The sequence below is a fragment of the Myxocyprinus asiaticus genome, chromosome 28 (assembly GCF_019703515.2).
Source record: "Myxocyprinus asiaticus isolate MX2 ecotype Aquarium Trade chromosome 28, UBuf_Myxa_2, whole genome shotgun sequence".
NCBI classification, from domain to species: Eukaryota; Metazoa; Chordata; class Actinopteri; order Cypriniformes; family Catostomidae; genus Myxocyprinus; species Myxocyprinus asiaticus.
The window spans coordinates 42,685,246-42,707,648 of NC_059371.1; the positions used below are offsets into that span (position 1 = coordinate 42,685,246).

At 39.3% G+C, this 22,403-nt stretch overlaps 2 protein-coding genes and 1 pseudogene across 3 annotated transcripts in view; 2 read left to right on the plus strand and 1 right to left on the minus strand.

The window, feature by feature from the left end:
* Positions 1-22,403, plus strand: part of LOC127418621 (zinc finger protein 501-like) — a 315,184-nt gene that overhangs the window by 142,909 nt on the left and 149,872 nt on the right. Inside the window, exon 1 of one of the 2 annotated variants that reach the window (XM_051659265.1) lies at positions 1,266-1,309. The exons of the other annotated variant lie outside the window; for it this stretch is intronic. Within the exon in view, the coding sequence (XP_051515225.1) occupies positions 1,301-1,309 (9 nt within the window). The 5' untranslated portion in view covers positions 1,266-1,300. Of the gene's footprint in view, positions 1-1,265; positions 1,310-22,403 lie in introns of those variants that run through there. 2 annotated transcript variants of the gene reach the window in all.
* Positions 1-22,403, minus strand: part of LOC127418556 (zinc finger protein 271-like) — a 270,645-nt gene that overhangs the window by 35,468 nt on the left and 212,774 nt on the right. The window lies entirely within an intron of this gene.
* On the plus strand, positions 902-22,386 carry LOC127418575 (zinc finger protein 260-like; annotated as a pseudogene).

Here is a 22,403-nt window from a genome sequence, read left to right on the forward strand (position 1 = left end):
GACCTCCAAAAGGTTATTTTTACAAATACACTAAATGCCAGAATTCCACCATTAAAAATAAGCCAAAGAGTCTGTAAAATAATGGTGGCAGACAGAAAGAGTGGTAAAGCACACCTATTGGCTGAAGAAAAACAAGAGAGGTGTGCTTATGAGGTAATGTGTGATGACAAGTGTATAAAGATGAAAGCTTTGAATAAGGGAGTCAGATGAACAGCTGGCATCTCAGGTTTTGTTATTTTGCTCAATAAAGCCTAACCTTTGACATCTGGAACTCCTGACATCGAGAGTTCTCTTACTGAGAGGGAAAAGAGACTTTAATATTTCACAACACTTTCTGTGAGGAATGCTGACACGCCCTCATTAGAGTACATTTAATTATTATGATCCATTTCAGAGCTTTGAGGGGAATATAAGTGAAGATGTAACTTTAATTGTGCTTCTTTTTTTCTTTCTTTTTTTTTTCATTTTGTAGACTGACAGTCTCCTTTTTAACTAATTTTTATAAAAATGTGCAGCAAGGATAAAGTTTGCCTTTTGTGTTCACCATAAGTGAGAAAGTCATACAGGTTTGGAACAACATGACGGTGAGTAATTGATGACTATTTTCATTTTTGGGTGAACTTTTGTACTAAATGATGTTTCCAGATGCTGTTGAACATGTTCTGCTAAACTGTGTAGTGCATGAAAGATTCCAAACATTTATGTCAATGGAAATATAAAACCTGTCACTTCATTTTCCTGTATAATGTTGTAAAAGAGTTTAAAGTATATAATGAATTTTAAAGTTAGACAACAGGACTGATTAATCAGATGTTGGTATTTTAAACACTCCAGTCCAGCAGATGTCGGAAATTCACCAGAAGTTGTTTTATAAACCGACAGAAAACATAAGAAGTAGAAAGAACTCCGACACCCCAAATAGTGCACTATATAGTGAATAGGGGACGAATTCAGAGACTGCTACAGTTTGAGCGCTCAGTTCGGTACGTGTTCAATGTGTTTTACATCATTTGTGAGATTTATATTTATTTTGAGTTGTATTTTGTTGTGCATGTTGTACATTTTTCTCTCTTTGGAGTTTTAATGACTGTAAAAGAAGCTTTTTATCGATACGCTTTAAAATATCAGGAGAAACAAGAAGAAATCTGTGACTATCATGTTTCATTTCTGATATATGAGCTCTTTAAATCCAGTGACTGACTGTAAATGAAGGTGATAATATATATTGGAGAGATGGGCACAAACAAACACTTTTTGGTTTCCTGAAGTTTGTGTAAATACTTTTGGGATTACTGGTCATATGCAAGAGGTGAACAAAACAACTAAAACACTTCAGAACAGGTTTATTTACACTTTCTGTCTGTGGCTAAACTCATGTTTATATTTTAGTCCAGTTTGAAGACGTGTTGGTAAAGTTCAATCTTGACAAACTTTGAGTAACGTTCCAGAAACGTTGTGGTAATGTCCTAAAAACGTCGCTTAAACGTCCCATAAAAGACGTTATAGCAGCATGATCCCCTGATCTTCAGATCATTTATACAAGTTGTACAGTGATTTACAAGTGTGAAATACAAGATCACAAACAATCAACAGTTAAGAACCAGTAGATTATACAGGGTTGGGGAGTAACGGAATACATGTAACGGGATTACGTATTTAAAATACAAATTATAAGTAACTGTATTCCACTATAGTTACAATATAAATAATTGGTAATTAGAATACAGTTACATTCAAAAAGTATTTTGATTACTGAAGAGATTACTTTGCATTTTATTGTCATTTGTTTCATTTAATATTTAGTCCTTTCAGATGGAAAACATTTATACATATAAATGATGCGATCCAAAGTACATTTGAACAGCAGTGAAACACTTTCTTATGATGTGTTAAATTCATACGAGCAGACAGAGAAGTAAGTAGAGCTCGACCGATATGGGATTTTTGAGACTGATACCGATTTTAGAGAGGGAAAATTCACAGATTACCGATAAAGTGACCGATATAGCTAATTTTTGAGCTGGAATGAAAACAGACCTTTTCTGTGTGGATTTTGCACCGATATGATTATGCAGAGATACTCAGAAGGCTGCTTTCTTAAATATTTTTATCAAAGAATATTTGACATTATTATTATACATTGTCAACAAATTCTAGAAATGAACACTGAGAAAATAAAGAATAAATAAAAATACAATAAATAGCTTAATAAACATCAGTACTGTTAGTATAAGTCAATTGCTGACCATTTAAATAAAGAATAAATAAAAATAAAAATAAATAGCTAAATAAACATCAGTACTGTATGTTTTGTATAAGTCAATTGCTGACCATTAAAATAAAGAATAAATAAAATAAATAGCTTAATTAACATCAGTACTGTTTAGTATCAGTCAGTGGCTGACCATTAAAATACAAATCAGTACTGTATGTTTAGTATCAGTCAAATGCTGACCATTTAAATAAAGAATAAATTAAAATAAAATAAATAGCTAAATAAATATCAGGGGCCAGTTGCACCAGCTATACGTACATTACAACTTACCCTAGTTGTGGCGTAAATGGGCACTAAGTCACAATTTACTCTCTACTAAATATTCGAGCATTGCACCATTAAACCCTACGTATAAACTAAATATTTACGGAAGCCTCCGACCAGGAGTAACTGAAGGAATAAAAAAGCAGACTCATTTAATGACATCAATGAGCTCATGTTTTGGTTGACAGGCTTCAGTCCTTTCAACATACATGATTGTGTTGCCATTTACACTCATTTATATTTATGAGAGAGAGAAAAAGAAAACGTACTTTTAAGCGGCTCTTCAGCATGAAACCGATCTAACGGTGCCGTTTTTAAGGTGCATCACCCGGTGTCAAGTTTCAACACATTCAAAAATATATATAGGATATTAAAATGAATAAATGTCTATTTTTCCAGCCTGTTGTATTAGTATTTATTTATCACCCCTTATTTATTTTAGATACAGTTCCTATATATTATTATTTACACAGGGCAAATATACTATTTATTAAATCTACTTTTATTACATATCCTATTTTAATGTCTGGAAAACCAGACTTTTAAATATTATATTTTATAAATGCAACTATTGGAATTGTTCGGTTGAAGGGGGTACCAAACAGTGAATCCTGAACAAAACAGTTTGGTGAATACATTTACACATTAGCTTCCGCTCAGCTGACAACAATGAAAGTAGCTACGTGATTAGCTAGTTAGCTATAAGCTCGTTACCACGGAGAGTAAAAGATGGACTTTATTTACTTTCCAGCATTGTGTCTCACCAACTAGGTAACAACATAGCATGAAATCAACACTCATCAGACACAATCCACCACCGCACCGTTGTCTGCTGAGCTGCAAAAATATGCTCTGATGTTTACCTTTCAATCTGCTTCGTTACTGACTGCACTGACAAACTATAGCTGACTAACAGCAAACAGATGTGATAAACATGAGTGACATGGTTTTCAGGGACAGGGTTAACGTTATATTAGTTATATTGAAAAGGGAAAACGATGGGTTCATTGTTTATTAACTTTCCAGTATGTATTTCACAAACTGGTTAGCAATTTAAGGAGAAGTGATGCTCAAATCCACACGGTTTAACCCTGCCCTGTCTGCTGAGCCACCGTCAGCACAGAGTCAGCTCTGTAAACAGTGGAGTCGGAGCGCGCTCTGTTGGACAAACTACGCTATGACACCAATTCTAAAGCATTGTTTTCTGCATTATATGTTCTGAAAAAAAAGTTTTCATATCGGCACATATCAGTAAAATATATGCCGATACCGATATATCGGCCGACTGGCACAAGAAGTAAATTTGGAGCAGAAGAAATAGAAATAAACCTTGTGTAAATTGTCAGCTTTATGCTAAGCTAAAATGCTATTTCTAGTCATTTTACATGCACATCTTACCAGGCACGATTCAATTTTTTTCATCAAGAAAATTCACGTTGGATCATAATTTCTTTTTTCTAGTAAGACCTTTGATATTAGAGCAAAAATCATATTCTTGATAATATTTTTTGTATTGTTTTCATGTGAAAATATCTAAAAATCCTTAAAACAAGATCAATTTGATTTATCTTGTTTTAGAAACAACACTGCATAAGATATTTAGGTTTTTCAGAGAATGTATTTTTAACATGTGTATTTTGTCTTACTGTACTGGCAGAGTTTTTGGTAAATGGTCTACATTTATATAGCGCCTTTTTTAACCTTAGCGGTTCCAAAGCACTTTACACTTACGTACCAATGACAGTCAAAACAAGTTTTTATAGTCAAAACAAGTGAAAAAATCTACCAGTGCTGAAGAAGTAATCCAAAGTATTTAGAATACGTTACTGACCTTGAGTAATCTAACAGAATACGTTACAAATTACATTTTACAGCATGTATTCTGTAGTGGAATATGTTTCAAAAGTAACCCTCCCAACCCTGCCAGTAGATTATTTACACTTTCTATCTGTCACCATTCACTTTCTTTCATCTTTTTTCCATATTCAAAGTGAATGGTGACTGAGACTAACATATAATCATAAACATGAAGGCGAGTAAATATTGACAGAATTTTCATTTTGGTTGAATTTTCCCTTTACGAGTTCATGTCAATGCTCATCAGTTTAAAATTGACAAAATGCCCTGAAAAAGGGAAAGTTCACCCAAAAACTAGTATTTCTCTCCCATTTATATATAATCTGTTCTAATATTCCTGCAGTCAGGAAGAAAAAAAACAACATATTTATATTTAAACCATTTCTGAAAGAACAGATGATATTTTGTGTAATATATAATAATGTTTTAGAGTTTGATGAATGTCAGTCCATTATAATGATGATGTTTTGTGTTCAGATGTTCATCATGAGAGAGCAGGTGGGTGTGATTCACGCTGGAGAACAGCAGATGCTGCAGACACCAGTGAAGATTGAAGTGAAGCAGGAGGAGATAAAAGAAAAAAACACAGCAGAGGAACAACAGTGTGATGAAGATGATGATGAACAGCAGATGCTGCAGATACCAGTGAAGATGTGTTCAGTGAAGCTGCTGGACTGCAGGAACATGATGAAGATGAGAGGAGAAACCACAGCAGAGGAAGAACAGAGTGATGAAGATGATGATGATTTTATTCCAGCAGGTATGTTTCTTTAATGTTGTGTTACATTTTCATGACAATCCTTTGTTATATCAGAGTGTGATACAAGAAATACTTTTTTCACTTACAGGCCAAACGAAAAAGTTCCCTGCTGTTTTTATTTTAGTTTTAGTGCTCAGTTATCTTTTAAAAAGGTGCATTTCAAATCAAATCAAATCAAATCACTTTATTGTCACACAGCCATATACACAAGTGCAATGGTGTGTGAAATTCTTGGGTGCAGTTCTGATCAACATAGCAGTCGTGACAGTGATGAGACATATACCAATTTACAATAACATCAAATTAACACAACACAATTTAAACATCTGATGTACACATAATTACACTCAACAGTATACAAATAATAACATACACTGTACAGTATACAATACGCACTATATACATACACATTATTCAATAAAAATAAAAAATAAAAATATATAAAAAAGTATATATATAGAATGTACAGTATTGTACTGTATTGACATTCAGGCTGTCGGTTGATAGTCAGTTGTTAAGAGAGAATATAATATAATAATAATATAATTTATGACAGTCCGGTGTGAGATATAAGAGTAAGAGTAATAAAGTGCAGTGCTGATGTATTTGATCGTGGGAGATCAAGAGTTCAGAAGTCTGATTGCTTGGAGGAAGAAGCTATCATGGAGTCGGCTGGTGTGGGTCCTGATGCTGCGATACCGCCTGCCTGATGGTAGCAGTGAGAACAGCCCATGGCTCGGGTGGCTGGAGTCTCTGATGATCCTCTGAGCTTTTTTCACACACCGCCTTGTATATATTTCCTGGAGGGAGGGAAGCTCACCTCCGATGATGTGTCTGGCAGTTCGCACCACCCTTTGCAGTGCTTTGCGGTTGTGGGCGGTGCTGTTGCCGTACCAGGCGGAGATGCAGCCAGTCAGGATGCTCTCTACAGTGCAGGTGTAGAACCGTGTGAGGATGTGGCAGTTCATTCCATTTACTGACCCTCATGTTATTTCAAACATGTATGACTTTCATTCTGTGACTAGAGCTGGGCGATATGACGATATATATCGTGGCGACAATAGAAAGTGTCAGTCGATAGAGATTTTGATATATCATGTATATTGCGACATGTAAACATCCGAGTGCGCTGTGTGGGATTATCTATTAGTGGGCGGGGCTTCACGTGAGACAGAGAATTTAAGAAACATGGACAGGGTTTAAATGGACATACACTATATTGCCAAAAGTATTCGCTCACCCATCCAAATAATTGAATTCAGGTGTTCCAATCACTTCCATGGCCACAGGTGTATAAAATGAAGCACCTAGGCATGCAGACTGCTTCTACAAACATTTGTGAAAGAATGGGCCGCTCTCAGGATCTCAATGAATTCCAGCATGGTACTGTGATAGGATGCCACCTGTGCAACAAGTCCAGTCGTGAAATTTCCTCGCAACTAAATATTCCACAGTCAACTGTCAGTGGTATTATAACAAAGTGGAAGCGATTGGGAATGACAGCAACTCAGCCACGAAGTGGTAGGCCACGTAAAATGACAGAGCGGGGTCAGCGAATGCTGAGGTGCATAGTGCGCAGAGGTCGCCAACTTTCTGCAGAGTCAATCGCTACAGACCTCCAAAGTTCATGTGGCCTTCAGATTAGCTCAAGAACAGTGCGTAGAGAGCTTCATGGAATGGGTTTCCATGGCCGAGCAGCTGCATCCAAGCCATAAATCACCAAGTGCAATGCAAAGCGTCGGATGCAGTGGTGTAAAGCACGCCGCCACTGGACTCTAGAGCAGTGGAGACGCGTTCTCTGGAATGACGAATCATGCTTCTCCATCTGGCAATCTGATGGACGAGTCTGGGTTTGGCGGTTGCCAGGAGAACGGTACTTGTCTGACTGCATTGTGCCAACTGTGAAGTTTGGTGGAGGGGGGATTATGGTGTGGGGTTGTTTTTCAGGAGCTGGGCTTGGCCCCTTAGTTCCAGTGAAAGGAACTCTGAATGCTTCAGCATACCAAGAGATTTTGGACAATTCCATGCTCCCAACTTTGTGGGAACAGTTTGGGGATGGCCCCTTCCTGTTCCAACATGACTGCGCACCAGTGCACAAAGCAAGGTCCATAAAGACATGGATGAGCGAGTTTCGTGTGGAAGAACTTGACTGGCCTGCACAGAGTCCTGACCTCAACCCGATAGAGCACCTTTGGGATGAATTAGAGCGAAGACTGCGAGCCAGGCCTTCTCATCCAACATCAGTGTCTGACCTCACAAATGCGCTTCTGGAAGAATGGTCAAAAATTCCCATAAACACACTCCTAAACCTTGTGGAAAGCCTTCCCAGAAGAGTTGAAGCTGTTATAGCTGCAAAGGGTGGGCTGACGTCATATCCTATGGATTAAGAATGGGATGTCACTTAAGTTCATATGCATCTAAAGGCAGATGAGTGAATACTTTTGGCAATATAGTGTATGTTGTTATGTGTCTTATATGTATAGTCTGTACTTTCTGAACACTTTGGTCTCCTGAAGTTGTTTTAAAATGTGCTATAAAAATAAAGTTGTATTGTAAAAAAAATTCAGCAGCCGCCCAAGCAAACTCAGTGATATTAATCTTGCATTCAGCACTTCAATAACGTTTAATTTGCTTCTCATCTGACACGTGCATCTGTGTTTCATGTGAGCATTGCGTGCACTGCGTGCACTTTCTCTGAAGCACGCAAGTGTGCACGAGTTCAGCAAGATTCTTAATATTTACAGGACAGCGTGTAGTGGAATCACTCGTGCTACTCAATAATTTTTGACTCAGGAAGCCCCTTGAATAAACATCTCAGAATGGGATGACACCCAAACAAGTCAAGAAAATTGTTATTAAAACAGTTGACATCTGTGGTTCACAAACACAGAGCAGAAAACTTCATAAACTGTTGAGTGATGATAATCACTTGTAATATAGAGGATATAAAACATCTACACACCCTTTTAAATTGCAGGTTTTTGAGATGTAAAAAATTAATCCAAGATCAATCTTGTCAGATCTTTTTACAACAAACAGAAACTTTTTAGGAGAAAAATAAAAATAAAAGACAATTAACTGGCTGCATAAGTGTGCACACCCTTTTATAATGTGCCATGTGACTCTGTTTGGAATTGACCAATCTCATTCAAATGCTTACTTGTCATCAATTATGTGATGTTGATTAACCCTGAATAAAATCAACTGTTTTTGTAGGATTTTCTTGGCATCTTCTTGGGTGCGTCTTACTGCTTAAGCCAATTGTCCACAAAGAGTTTACAAAGAATGTGTAGGATCTCATTGTGATGAAATAACAATCAGGAGAGGGGTACACATTTTTTTCAAAACATTAGATGTGCCATCGGACATCGTAAGACCATCAACAAGTGGAGAAAATGGGGCACCACAATGACATTCCTAAGGACAGTGCACCCATCGACAATTGATGAAAAATGAAGAAAAATGTTCAGGGAGTCTACAAAGAGTTCTACAGCAACGTTAAATGAGTTGCAAGAATATCTGGCAAGGACTAGTCTCTTGCTTCATGTGACAAAAATATCCCGCATTCATCATATTTCTGGGCTTTGGGATAGGGTGGCAAAACAGAAGTCATTACTCACAATTTTCCCTAAACAAATATCCAGTCACCCAGAACCATGTGGCAAAATGTTTTATGGTCTGATAAAACCAATATAGAACACTCTGGTCATAATTTTAAAAGGAATGTTTGCTGCAAAAATAAGACTGCTCATCACCCAAACAACACCATACACACGGTGAAGCCTGATGGTGGAAGCATCGTGCTACGGGGCTGCTTCTCTTCAGCTATGACTGGGGCACTAGTCAAGATAGAATAGAAATAATCATGGATAGTGCCAAATACCAGTCAATTTTGACACAAAACCTTCAGACCTCCATTAAAAAGCTGAAGATGAAGAGGAAATTCATCCTTCAGCACAATAATGACTCTAAACTAGGGCTGGGCAATTAATCTAATTTTATTTTCAATAACAATTTTGACTTTCAACAATTATGAAAACAAGATAATCGAGATAAAACAATTATTGTGCTGCGTTCCATTGAAACACCCCAGCATTATCATTTTTATTAATTCCATTCATAAGACAAACACAACATAAAATATGGAATCAATTATATACGTTAACCCCCCCCCCCCCCCACGACACAAACACGCACTACAGTGGTCACCAACAGTTAGAACATAAAAAATAAAAATAAACAACAAAAAAGTATACTTTCAAAAAACAAGAAGAATGCACATATACATCTAAACTAGAAATCACTCTTCCACTGCCCCTCCCGGAGAACCCTCCAAAAAAGCCAAATATCCACTCCACTTCCTATCAAACAAATCCCTTTTTCCCAGCCTTCTAAAAATCACCTCCTCGAATGCCACTACCCCGCCCATCTCCCCGCACCACTCCCGAAACGAGGGTGCCCCAGCCGACTTCCATCTCCTGAGGATGATTCGTCTGCCGATCATAACTCTGGCTAGGACCCAACTTTTTAAATGACTATCCTCTATATTAATGACCGCCCCATCGCCAAAGATACAAAGTCTGGGGTAAAATGAAAATTCAGGGTCCAATACGTCACACATAAAGCTCTGAACCCTCAACCAAAATTCTTGGATCTTAACACATCCCCAAAAAACATGGGTTGTGTCCCCGTTTTCTGATTGGCATTGCCAGCAGGTGGTTGTGTCTTTAAGACCAAGCCTGTACAATCTAGAGGGGGTCCAATAGACTCTATGTAAAATCTTAAATTGAATCAGATGCACCCTTGCATCTCTAGATGTAAACTTAACTTTTTTTAGAATCCTAGCCCACACTCCCTCCTCCAATACTAAGTTTAAATCTTTCTCCCATAATCTCTTAAGAGAAGTTGAAGCTCTGTCCCCCAGACTCTGAATTAGCAGGGAGTAATACACTGATGCCTCATGACCTTTTCCAAAAGCAGTAATCACCACTTCCAGAGTATCTGCCGCTTTAGGGGGGTGTATGCTACACCCAAAAATAGTAAAGAGCAGGTGGTGCAGCTGTAAATACCTAAAGATCTGAGATCTGGGAATCCTAAAATGTTGAACCATATTTTCAAAGGATCTCAACACGCCACTCTCATATAGGTCACCGAGCGTATTAACCTCCCTCACAATCCACTCTGACCAGCAGAAAGGGGACTTATTAATACATAATTTTGGGTTCAGCCATATGCTCAAAGCAACATTTAAATAAATGTCCGAATTAAACACTCTGGACACTTTTGTCCATTCCGCATGCAAATGCGAGATAACGGGGTGTAACTTAACTTTTCCAGTTAGTTTAACAGAAAGGCTTTGCAATGGCAAAATAGGGGCAAGAACTTCATGTTCAATACAAAACCAGGGAGGGGCTCTCTTGTGATCATATTCCCTTTAATACATTTTCAAACTCTGGCCAATTAGTTCCCAGGATTAGTGGATGGGTGAGGCGGGAACTAACTGCCACCTCCACTCTATGCTTTTTCCCCGAAATATGATAACGAGGGTCACTATAGGATAGTTGTGAATATCCCCATGCACACACTTTACCCGCACACTTTTGTTTGCGCCCAAAGCCTCGTGTTGAACCAAACATTGGTGGATAGTGGTCTGCTTGCAACCCGTATCCACCAAGGCTTGATGGGTACTCCCCTTGACACTTACCGGTATCCTGTATGCTCCGTCCCGATCGGGGGCAGCCCATGGAGTGTCAGGGATCTGGAACACAGTTCCCAGCCCCATCACAGGGCACTGATCCCGGAAGTGCCCTGGATCACTGCAACTCCAGCAGGCTGGCCCAGGCGCTATGTCTGCACCTGTGTCAGTGGACACATCCACCTGAGGGGGAGAGCGGTGACGCAATGAAGTCGCCGGGGGGGCAAACCCCTGCGAACGGGAAGCCGGCTTCGGCAGCGGGATTCCACGCCTCCGTGGTACTGGAATGGGCTGTGGGGAGAGAGCAGAGTGAGAGGAGAGGGGGGAGGGAGAAGAGATCAGGGAAAACACAGGGGGAGGGGAGAGAGAGTAGGAGGGCTATTCCACCCTCTGGTATGCCGTCAGTTGGTCCTCCGCCAGTTGGACAGCTTCCTCCAGCAACGCCGGGTGGTGGCACTGGACCCACTCCACCATTTCTTTCAGTAGGCGACAGGTCAGCTGCTCCAGCATCACCTGGTTGACAACTCCCTCGACGTTGTGGTCCTCCGCCAGCAGCCACTTCCGGCAGGCATCTCGAAGCCGTCGGGTGAAGTTAAATGGGCAGCCAGTCCCCTTCAACTTCATCATATGGAAGAGCTGACAGTATTGCTCTGGACTGCGGCCAAACCGCTGCAGGATGGTCTTCTTCAGGTCATTGTCAACCAGGAGACTATCCGCCGACAGGTGTTGAGCTGTAAGTTGGGCTTCCCCGGACAACAAGGGAATGAGCCTGGCCGCCCACTGGGCACGCGGCCAACCCCAGATCTCGGCGGTATGCTCGAAGAGGTCCAGGAAGGCTTCTGGATCATCTTCCGGCCCCATCTTCATGAGTGTGGGCGGGGGCATGGGGGCTGCTCTGTCCGGGGTCATGGCCGGGGCTTTCTTCTGGCTGAGGAGGCTCCGGATCGCATGCCGGTCCTCTGCTTGAGCTCGAAGGATCTCATGGAAGCGACAATCTTGATCTTGGTGAAGCTCAAGCAGGGCCTAATGGTGGGTAAAGCGTAGGCCGGCGAGGGACTTGAGGACTTCGGTCAACGGCGAGTACCCCATGACGGCGTATTTCCTCCAGTTTTTCCTGGGTTTCGGCACCAGTGTGAAGCAGTTTGTTGATAGGGATCAGGAGGAAACGGGAAACGTGGGGTTGTAACTCAAGGTAAGACTTTTTAATTCAATAAACTCAAAAATGGATTTTTCAGCATAACACTTGTGACACAGCGCTTTTCAGTCTGACAGTCTGGCAATTCTCTCTCCTTCTGCCGCTGGCATGGCTCCTTTTATAGTGGTCTCCTCAAGCTTACTGCAATTGGAAACAGGTGTTAGTTATTATCTGGCTCAGGTGTATGCACCCATACCGCTTTCTCTCTCTCCGGACGGATGCTCGACCATGCCCCCGCTGCCACAAGGGCTTACACACTTTTGCTTCACTATGATCAAGGACTGAGTCCATCAATAGATTAAAGTCTCCTCCCAATATTATATCATGAGGGGTGCCAGTGGCTTGCGACATCCCTTCAAGATCTATAAAAAAGCCCTAATCATCAGCGTTTGGTGTGTAAATATTAGCCAAAATCAAACTTTGCCCCTGAATTTCTGCTAAAACAATAATGGCTCTTCCTAATTTATCTTTAATCTGTTTGAGACATTTGAAATGTAGATGCTTAGTAATCAGTGTAACGACTCCCCTGGTCTTACTTGAGCTAGCACTAAAGAAAACATCCACCCCATACCTTCCCAAATTTTTCAGCTTCCTGCAGGGAAAGATGCATTTATTAAAGAAACTCAATATCATATTTCTTACGTTTAACAAGAGAAATAACTTTTCTTATATGGCATGCCCCAACCCATTCACATTCCACGTGGAGAGAAACAATCCACTCATACTAACATTTGACATTTTGACATATTAGAAAAAATAGATTGTGTGTCAAAAATAAAATTATACCACATTCCACATTAGTGCAACAATCAAACCCCAAACTTACCCCCGAACCAAACAGAAAAAAGAAACACGTGCGCATTAGCCCCATACACGACAGTGCCAACCGGCGTCCATCCCTCTAAACTCAAACAGTCCATGTACTCCTACAAGAGCCCCCGCGACAACTTTGCCCTCAGATTGCTCAAGTCTGGTGTTTCTATACAAATTTTGTAAGACAGAAATACACAACAGAAGATAATCTATAAAACAAACTGCTGCCAATAGGTGGAATAAACACAAAGAACGTGTAGATTCATCCACATAACTGTCCCGAAGGTTTATTCCTCCACAAAACAATCTCCAACCTCTAACAGAACCAGTACACACACACACACACACACAAAAGGCCATTCAGTTTCCTCGGACAGTCAAACGAATGTTCCGTGAGCTGGCCCATTCAACTGTTACATGAGTGCAACAAATGACCCAATCACTATAATGTCCTGCAAGAAACACTCCAGTCAGTAGGAGGCACAAGCACAAAGAATGTGCAGATTCAGCCACAACACTGTTCCGAAGGAGTGCTGCTACACACAACAAACTCCAACCGCTAGGCGGAACCAGCACAAAAATAAACAAAAAGGCGCTCAGCTTCCTTGGATGATCAGTGAGTGGATGTTCAGTGAGTCGGTTCACTTGGCTGCAGTGTGAGAATCACAAAATAACTTACTTAGTCCATTGACTTTATGAAGGACATTGCTTGCCGGGGACATGTAAATTCTTTACGGCAATCCTTAGTATCTGTTCTCAATTTGGCCTGGAACATCAGTGCAAAAGCGACCTTCCGTTGATGTAAGAGTTTCTTGCATTCCTTGAATCAATCACGTTTCTCTCTTGTCAAATTCGCAAAGTCTGGGAACAAGAAAATGCTGTGGTTCTTCCAAGAAAGAATTCCATTACTCATCTTTATCAGATGATCTCAGAAATTTGGCCAGAATTGTCTCCCTCAGCGGATCACCGAGCTGGGACCCTGTGAGCTCGCTCGATTTCCAGCTTATGGCCTGTTATGTCAAGAAGACTCTGAAAGAGCCCGTCCAGGAATTTCACCATATCCCGACCTTCTTCATCCTCAGGAATTCCAACAATTCGGACGTTATTCCGCCAGTTACGATTCTCCAAATCCTCCAACTTCTCCCAGGCGCGCTCCAAATCCACCTTGATCACTAGCGGATTATCAAATCACTTTTATTGTCTCACAACCATATACACAAGTGCAATAGTGTGTGAAATTCTTGGGTGCAGTTCCGAGCAACATAGTAGTTGTGACAGTGATAAAGACATGTACTAATTTACAATAAACATCAGATTAACACAACACAATTTAAAATCTAATATACACATAATTACACATAACACAATATACAAATAATAACTTTCAATGTACAGTATACAATACACACAATATAGAATACACATTATACAATAAAAAAGTATATATAGTATATATAAAATGTACAGTAGGCTGTATTGTACTGTATTGACATTCAGGCTGTCGGTTGATAGTAAATTGCCAGTGTGTTGTTAAGAGAGAATATAATATATAATAATATAATTTATGACAGTCCGGTGTGAGATATAAGATTAATAAAGTGCAGTGCTGATGTATATTGATCGTGGGAGATCAAGAGTTCAAAAGTCTGATTGCTTGGGGGAAGAAGCTGTCATGTAGTCATCTGGTGCGGGTCCTGATGCTGCGATACCGCCTGCCTGATGGTAGTAGTGAGAACAGCCCATGACTCGGGTGGCTGGAGTCTCTGATGATCCTCCGAGCTTTTTTCACACACCGCCTGGTATATATGTCCTGGAGGGAGGGAAGCTCACCTCCGATGATGTGTCTGGCAGTTCGCACCACTCTTTGCAGGGCTTTGCGGTTGTGGGCGGTGCTATTGCCGTACCAAGCGGAGATGCAGCCAGTCAGGATGCTCTCTACAGTGCTGGTGTAGAACCGTGTGAGGATGTGGCGGTTCATTCCAAACTTCCTCAGCCGTCTCAGGAAAAAGAGGCGCTGATGAGCCTTCTTCACAACGGCTTCAGTGTGGATTGACCCTGTGAGTTCCTTAGTGATGTGGACACCCAGGAACTTGAAGCTGCTGACTTTCTCCACTGGTGCTCCATTGATGGTGATGGGACTGTGTTCTCCATCTCTTCTCTTGAAGTCCACCACAAGCTCATTTGTCTTACTGACGTTGAGGGAGAGGTTGTGCTCCTGACACCAGTGTGTCAGAGTGTGCACCTCCTCTCTGTAGGCTGTTTCATCATTGTCAGTGATCAGACCTACCACCGTCGTATCATCAGCAAACTTGATGGCATTGGAGCTGTGTGTTGCCACACAGTCATGTGTGTACAGGGAATACAGGAGTGGGCTGAGTACACAGCCCTGTGGGGCTCCAGTGTTGAGGGTCAGTGATGAGGAGATGTTGCTGCCCATCCTAACCACCTGGCGTCTGCTTGACAGGAAGTCCAGAATCCAGCTGCACAGCGAGCTGTTTAAGCCCAGAGCCCGGAGTTTCTCATCAAGCTTGGAGGGCACAATGGTGTGCCCTCCCTTTATTCCCTTTAAAGTCCGTGATGATGTTAATTCCCTGCCACATGCTTCTAGAGTTGGTGGTGTTGAACTGTCCTTCAATCTTGTTCCTGTACTGACGTTTTGCTGCTCTGATAGTTTTTCGGAGGGCATAACTGGCCCCCTCCGATGACTCCAGATAATCTATATGTTTCTCGGCATACCCCACTCTTGTAACCACCTTAGTGAATTTCGTCTCCATGTCCATGATCAATCAACGTATTGCAGCAAGATCCTCCAAGTCAGCAACAACCTTCGTCAGCATTGCCGACACGTTCAACAATTCTCGCAGAATTTCCTTCACTTCTCCGGCCAAATCGACTCCCTGGCTCGAGGCTTCCGGAGGGGCATCAGCTTGAGCACGTAAGTGTCTTTTAATGTCTCCAGAGCCCGAGGATTTTGAATTCTTTGACATATTGTCTTCCTAGAATAGTTATGGATCAGGGTGTATCGAATCCATTTATAGTCCAGTATACAAGAAATCTTTATACTGATGTGCAAGTTATGAATGTCCAACTCAAAATTTTATAAAAACTGTTGAAATCTCACAAGCCTGAAGTACGACATTAGGCTACATAACACAGTCTTAACTGTCTCTAGAACTGTTACTGTTTATTTAATGATCAGCTGTATATGTTTAACTTGCACGCAAATTGAACGAACGATTGCATTGACTGTTCTGAGTACGATGTTTTATGCCTGTATAATACAGTTATATTCTCTTTAAAATAAGAGTGTAAATTAAAGTTTGTAAGATTGTCTCCTGCAGAGAGCATGGGTAAGAGAAACCAAATGCCCAACGAATATCGATCTTCAAACCAACTTTCCCTCACTAAATTTATAATTTACTTGTTAAACCTGAACATGCCTCAGAAATCATTTTAGCAATGACTATTTAAAGTAATAGTTAACAAAATCAACCATATAAACACATTTGAACTGTAAACAAGTATACATTTTATAATAAACACTGAGGCATGTCCTTTACGGTAGGATGTAAATAAACCGGCCATGCAAGTTAACACCCGCTTAGATTCGCCTATTTATTCATTCAACACTCTCTCACTCTCTCTCTCTCTCTCCAAAATTAGCACAAGAACTCAGAATACACCATGCAACAAATGTGCATTGGAGCCCGGAGGTCAATTATTCACCCACTGATTATCCATATGATTTGATTTGAAGTGCCCGTCACGGTCATGTTCATAACACATTTTTATGGGTGTTTAAAGTAAAGAAGGGAGACAATTTGTTCATCATACTTAACATCGACAAAGGTTATTTTTGTACAGAAAGTATCAACTTATTTGAATGAATATTGTTTGAGTGATATAAACTTAACCTCTAAAACATTATGGACATGACACAACCTAATAAAAGTCTCGTTGAAATTAATCAAAAAGTGCTGTTATGACAAAATTACTCTAGATATGTCTTATACATCATATCTTTCTTGAAAATGATTATTGTTAACATAAAGATAAAATAAAGAGTGTTTTGACCCCTCTTTTGCAACCATGAAATATGGCTGGTTGAAAATGTTGTTTTAGAAATGGTGCGCTCCTTTTTAGAGGTGGATAAACAGATGCAGATTCCTAAAAAAAATTATTATAGCACTATAATACAGTAAAATGTAGACCTAAATGAACAACTTAAAATAGTTTTTGATCATTTGCTTAACATTATTTTTTCATGGTATTGTTGACATTTTTGTGGAATTGACCATTTGTTTTCCACGTAGCACAAAAGCCATACAAATAGACAACAAGTATACACAAAGAACGTTTTATTTTTCTATTATTGCTATTATCAGATGATGTTTGAAAATGATGCCAATTTGACTTGTCTGCGGTTCATTTCCTAAAACTAAATTGACCATTTTCTAGTCCGAGTTTCACATCTTTTGATGACACAGTGCTCTCTTCTCTGTTATTCTTCTAAAGCCCAGTTGACTACCTGCCTGCTCTAAATATTGGATAATTTAATGCACAAGCTATGCGCACATGTATTTTACATTCTAAAAAAAACAAAACAATTAGTTTTTTTTTTCATGCATTCATTAATAAAATAAAAAAAGAGATCCACATTGGATTTTTCAGGCTTTTCTGTGACCGCCCGCTCCTGTCCACATCTCATGGAAGTACCGTCCGCTCCTGCCTTCAACTTGGAAATTTAATCCCATGTCGCAAGAAATCTAATCAGGTCCTGTGGGACTTCTGCAGGAATGCAGACCTCTAACTGGATTATTCAAAAATAGGCATTACAGTATGGTTAATACATTACATATATTTGATTGACTTTCCCCCAAAACAATTGCTATGTTGTGATATATATATAAAATGGCTTTTATTGTGATATAAGACTTTGGTCATATCGCCCACCCCAAACTGTGACTCACATTTAATCTAAATGACTAAAATCATGAAATTAAATTATAAGTCTGAATTGATGGTATAAATATAAACTGTTTGCACAGCAAAAATCAGAAATAAATACTGGACCTTTGTTGTATACACACATTAAATTAGGGTTCAGTTTGATGATTTAAATTTGCCCCTCTATTGTGTTCATTGTAGAGCTGATGGAAGTGAGAGAGGAATGTGAAGAACTGAATGAAGTGGAGGAGGAACAGCATGATTTCATAACTGGAGAAAGATCTCTGAGTGGCTCAAACACTGAAAAGAATTTCTCTCCAAAAAAGCCTCAAAGAAGAGCAGACAAGAAATCTTTCACCTGCTCTCAGTGTGGAAAGAGTTTCACACGTAAAAGCGATCTTAATATACACATGAGAATTCACACAGGAGAGAAACCTTACATGTGTCATCAGTGTGGGAAAAGTTTTGCATATGCAACCAATCACAAAAGACATCTCATTTGTCACTCTGGAGAAAAGTCATTTGAATGTGGTAAGTGTGGTAAAACATTTGTTCTGGCACAGTACCTAAAACGACATCTGGAAACTCACACAAATGAGAAGTCTTACAATTGTTCTTTTTGTGGAAAGAGTTTTGCACATGAGTCCTCTTTTAAAGAGCACCAGAAAATACATACCGGTGCGGGTGCTCACATGTGCTTTGAATGTGGGAAGATATTTATTACAGCAAGCAACTTAAAACGGCACCAAAGTATTCATACTGGAGAAAAACCTTACAAGTGCTCACAATGTGGAAAGAGTTTCACTCGGTCAGAAATCCTGAAAACACACGAGAGATTTCATACTGGAGAGAAACCATACAAGTGCTCATACTGTGGAAAGAGTTTCACACATTCACAAACCCTGAAAACACATGTGAGATTTCATACTGGAGAGAAACCATACAAGTGCTCACACTGTGGAAAGAGTTTCACACATTCACAAACCCTGAAAACACACGAGAGATTTCATACTGGAGAGAAACCATACAAGTGCTCACACTGTGGAAAGAGTTTCATACATTCACAAACCCTGAAAATACACGAGAGATTTCATACTGGAGAGAAACCATACAAGTGCTCATACTGTGGAAAGAGTTTCACACATTCACAAACCCTGAAAACACACAAGAGATTTCATACTGGAGAGAAACCATACAAGTGCTCACACTGTGGAAAGAGTTTCACTCAGTCAGAACACCTGAAAAAACACGAGAGAATTCATACTGGAGAGAAACCTTACAAGTGCTCACAATGTGGAAAGAGTTTCACTCAGTCAGAAAACCTGAAAAAACATGAGAGAATTCATACTGGAGAGAAACCTTACAAGTGCTCACAATGTGGAAAGAGTTTCACTCGGTCAGAACACCTGAAAACACATGAGAGAACTCATACTGGAGAGAAACCTTACAAGTGCTCACACTGTGGAAAGAGTTTCACATATTCACAAACCCTGAAACCACATGAGAGAATTCATACTGGAGAGAAATCTTATAAATGCTCACAATGTGGAAAGAGTTTCACTCAGTCACAAACTTTGAAAACACACAAGAGAACTCATACTGGAGAGAAACCATACAAGTGCTCACAATGTGGAAAGAGTTTCACACATTCACAACACCTGAAAACACATGAGAGAATCCATACTGGAGAGAAACCTTACAAGTGCTCACAATGTGGAAGGAGTTTCACTCAGTCACAAACTTTGAAAACACACAAGAGAACTCATACTGGAGAGAAACCATACAAGTGCTCACAATGTGGAAAGAGATTCACACATTCACAAACCCTGAAAACACATGAGAGAATCCATACTGGAGAGAAACCTTACAAGTGCTCATTAGTGGAAAGAGTTTCACTCAGAAAAAAAACCTGAAAACACATGAGAGAATCCACACTGGAGAGAAAATTTACAAGTGAAAAACGAGAAATACTGGATTCATAAATTGTGATTCTTTACCTCAATTTACGCTAAAAAATGCAGTTTTCCCAGCTTGTATAGCTAATGCGAGTTGATTGACAGGTGATTTCTATATCTAAATAGTGACTGGCTCTTTTTCCTGTAAGGCGGGACTTCCTTTCTATATCTGTTGACCGTTGGGTGCTTGGAGCTCCTTGGTTGGGCGTTCCAAATTCTCATATTCATTTTAATAGAAGTGGCTCATCTCTGCTAAGTAATCTCTGCTTTAAATCAAAGGGAGAACCAGGTTTACATACGTTTAGAATTACATTACTGTGAGTGATTTTGTTGAGCAGATGAATGCATTCAATGAAATACATGATTAATATTCACTTCAGTAGTTATTCTTAAAATATTTTTTTTATTGTTATTATTATGATAAATAACAGCTACAAAAACCATAATTCAGCAAATACGAAGCAAAAATTCATATATTTTTTTTGATAAGTATGTATTGCATGTGCAGAAATAAATGACAAATTTACACATTAAATCACACATTTACTGTAATTACAAAAGCTTTTTGTCAGATGAGATATGTAACAGGTGTTTATTATGATGATGAATTGTCTGTTTTAAGTGTTTCTCTTCACCATAAAGCATTTTTGTTATTTTTGCCTTTTTGTTAAGGGTGATGTAGGCAATCGCTCTAATGTTACGCGCTGGCAAAGTAGACAGCTTCGTTGATTATAAACAGGAGCGAACCAATGAGCTGCGGAATGCTGCACATGAGAGAGAGATGCAAAATTATTATTATTATTATTATTATTATTATCACTCGTTACTTTGATAAGTGTAGGTGTAGGAACCATCTTAAACCTGTAAGAGGCCACCCACTGGTCCAATGGTGGCATCCAGTGGCGTGGCTGAAGGTCTCCTGCGTGTTCTGTCTTTTCGTGCAGATTAAGTTTATTTTGTTCCAATTAAATAACTATATTATTCGTTTTATGATCCCTGTTGACTCCAATTATAAAAGTTTCCAAGGATATATTAATGTTCCAATCTTAATTTTTATTACTAAATTTGGTTTAACATTTGATCATCGTATTTAACTCTATTTTATATTGTACTCGTTCATTAGGATTCCTGTCGCTTAGAGAGTCTCCTGCTGGCCGTGTACGCGGATCTCACGGTCACAAATACTCCAGTATTGGTCATTAAAACAGTAAATTACTAAATACTAATTAGATGGCTGCTCATGCTTGCCCTTTTATCTAAAAGTATTTTGTTTATTCCCTTTAAATAGTAAATACTTAATTAGAGTAACATTATCTCTACCCAGAGGTCATGACCACTAAATTTACAAAGATAGACCAACAATACCTAAGTTAAAATAGCTTTATATGATCATGCCATAGTTTCCTATGTTCACTTAGCTAGAAAATATTACAATAACCAGAGGTTTAGACTTTACCCTATTTAGGCTTGGCCGACAACTTCATGTTGTCCATAACGAGCCTGTACACTCTTAAGTACACTAGAAGTAATGCCAATTTGTTAGTCGGAGCTCTAAAGTCTCAGTCGGTGTGCCTTATGCTCCATCCAGAACTGAGCTTTAGTCCGCTACTAACCTGGTCGTAGATTTGCGGAAACATGGACTTAACGTAATCTGCTAAAGACAATAGTTTCAGAGTAAATCAGAATAAACTCATGTAATAATTTATTTACCAGGTAAAATAATACATTCATCAATTCCAATTAGACAATAATAAGTCAAATTCAGACATTTTATCAGTGAACCAAGCATAATAATATAATTAAAGTTGCTTTCCGTTCAAACATTTACCAAATATAAGAAATTCAAACTGCAATTACCTGGTAACGACAAACAATGTTTTGTATGTGGGTCATCTGGCTACAGAGACCCTGATTCCTTCGTCATCTCTCCCGAAATACAAAACTATCCTATTGTTATTTTAGATGTGTGTGTTTGGTGTTATTTAGGATCTGGTTTTACAATTTAGGGGGTTGCAAGCAAGTTCTTTGAAGCTTGCATTTATGTTTACAAAGAACAACATATGGTTCCTGTGGGAGGGACATACTGATACTTACAGAATTCTACTAAACACTGAAACCTTACTAGTGACTTGATTTTGCTGGAAGGGAATGAGACGGTGTTACCAGTCGCAATGAGATCTTTCAAATGACACCAAATATGCATGATCAAAAACCTTTTACATTACAGAACAGGATAAGTCATAACTTAGTTTTTTGGTGTTTTTAAAGTGACCTGAAGTGAGAGAGAGAGAATAGATGTGAGTGTGATTTGTGTTTTATGGTCACTAATCGGTGGGGTGTGTTGTCTCAGGTGGAGATGTCTTCTGTGTGAGAGTTTTATAACGTTGTTATCTCACAAGTTCTTAACTTTCCCGGAAGTGATGCGGACAATTTTGTGCCAGTCTTACAAACCTAATTGTTATGTCTCTTTAAATGTTAAGTGTCATGTGACTAGAAGGGGCAATGTGTGTTAATCAAAATTTGGGGTTAAAACACCTGTACTGGTATGTGTTCAAATGGAGGGAGGGGGTAAGTTTGGAGCACATATTTTTTGTTGACCATCTAAATATTGTTTATTATTTCATATTGTTTACATCATACTC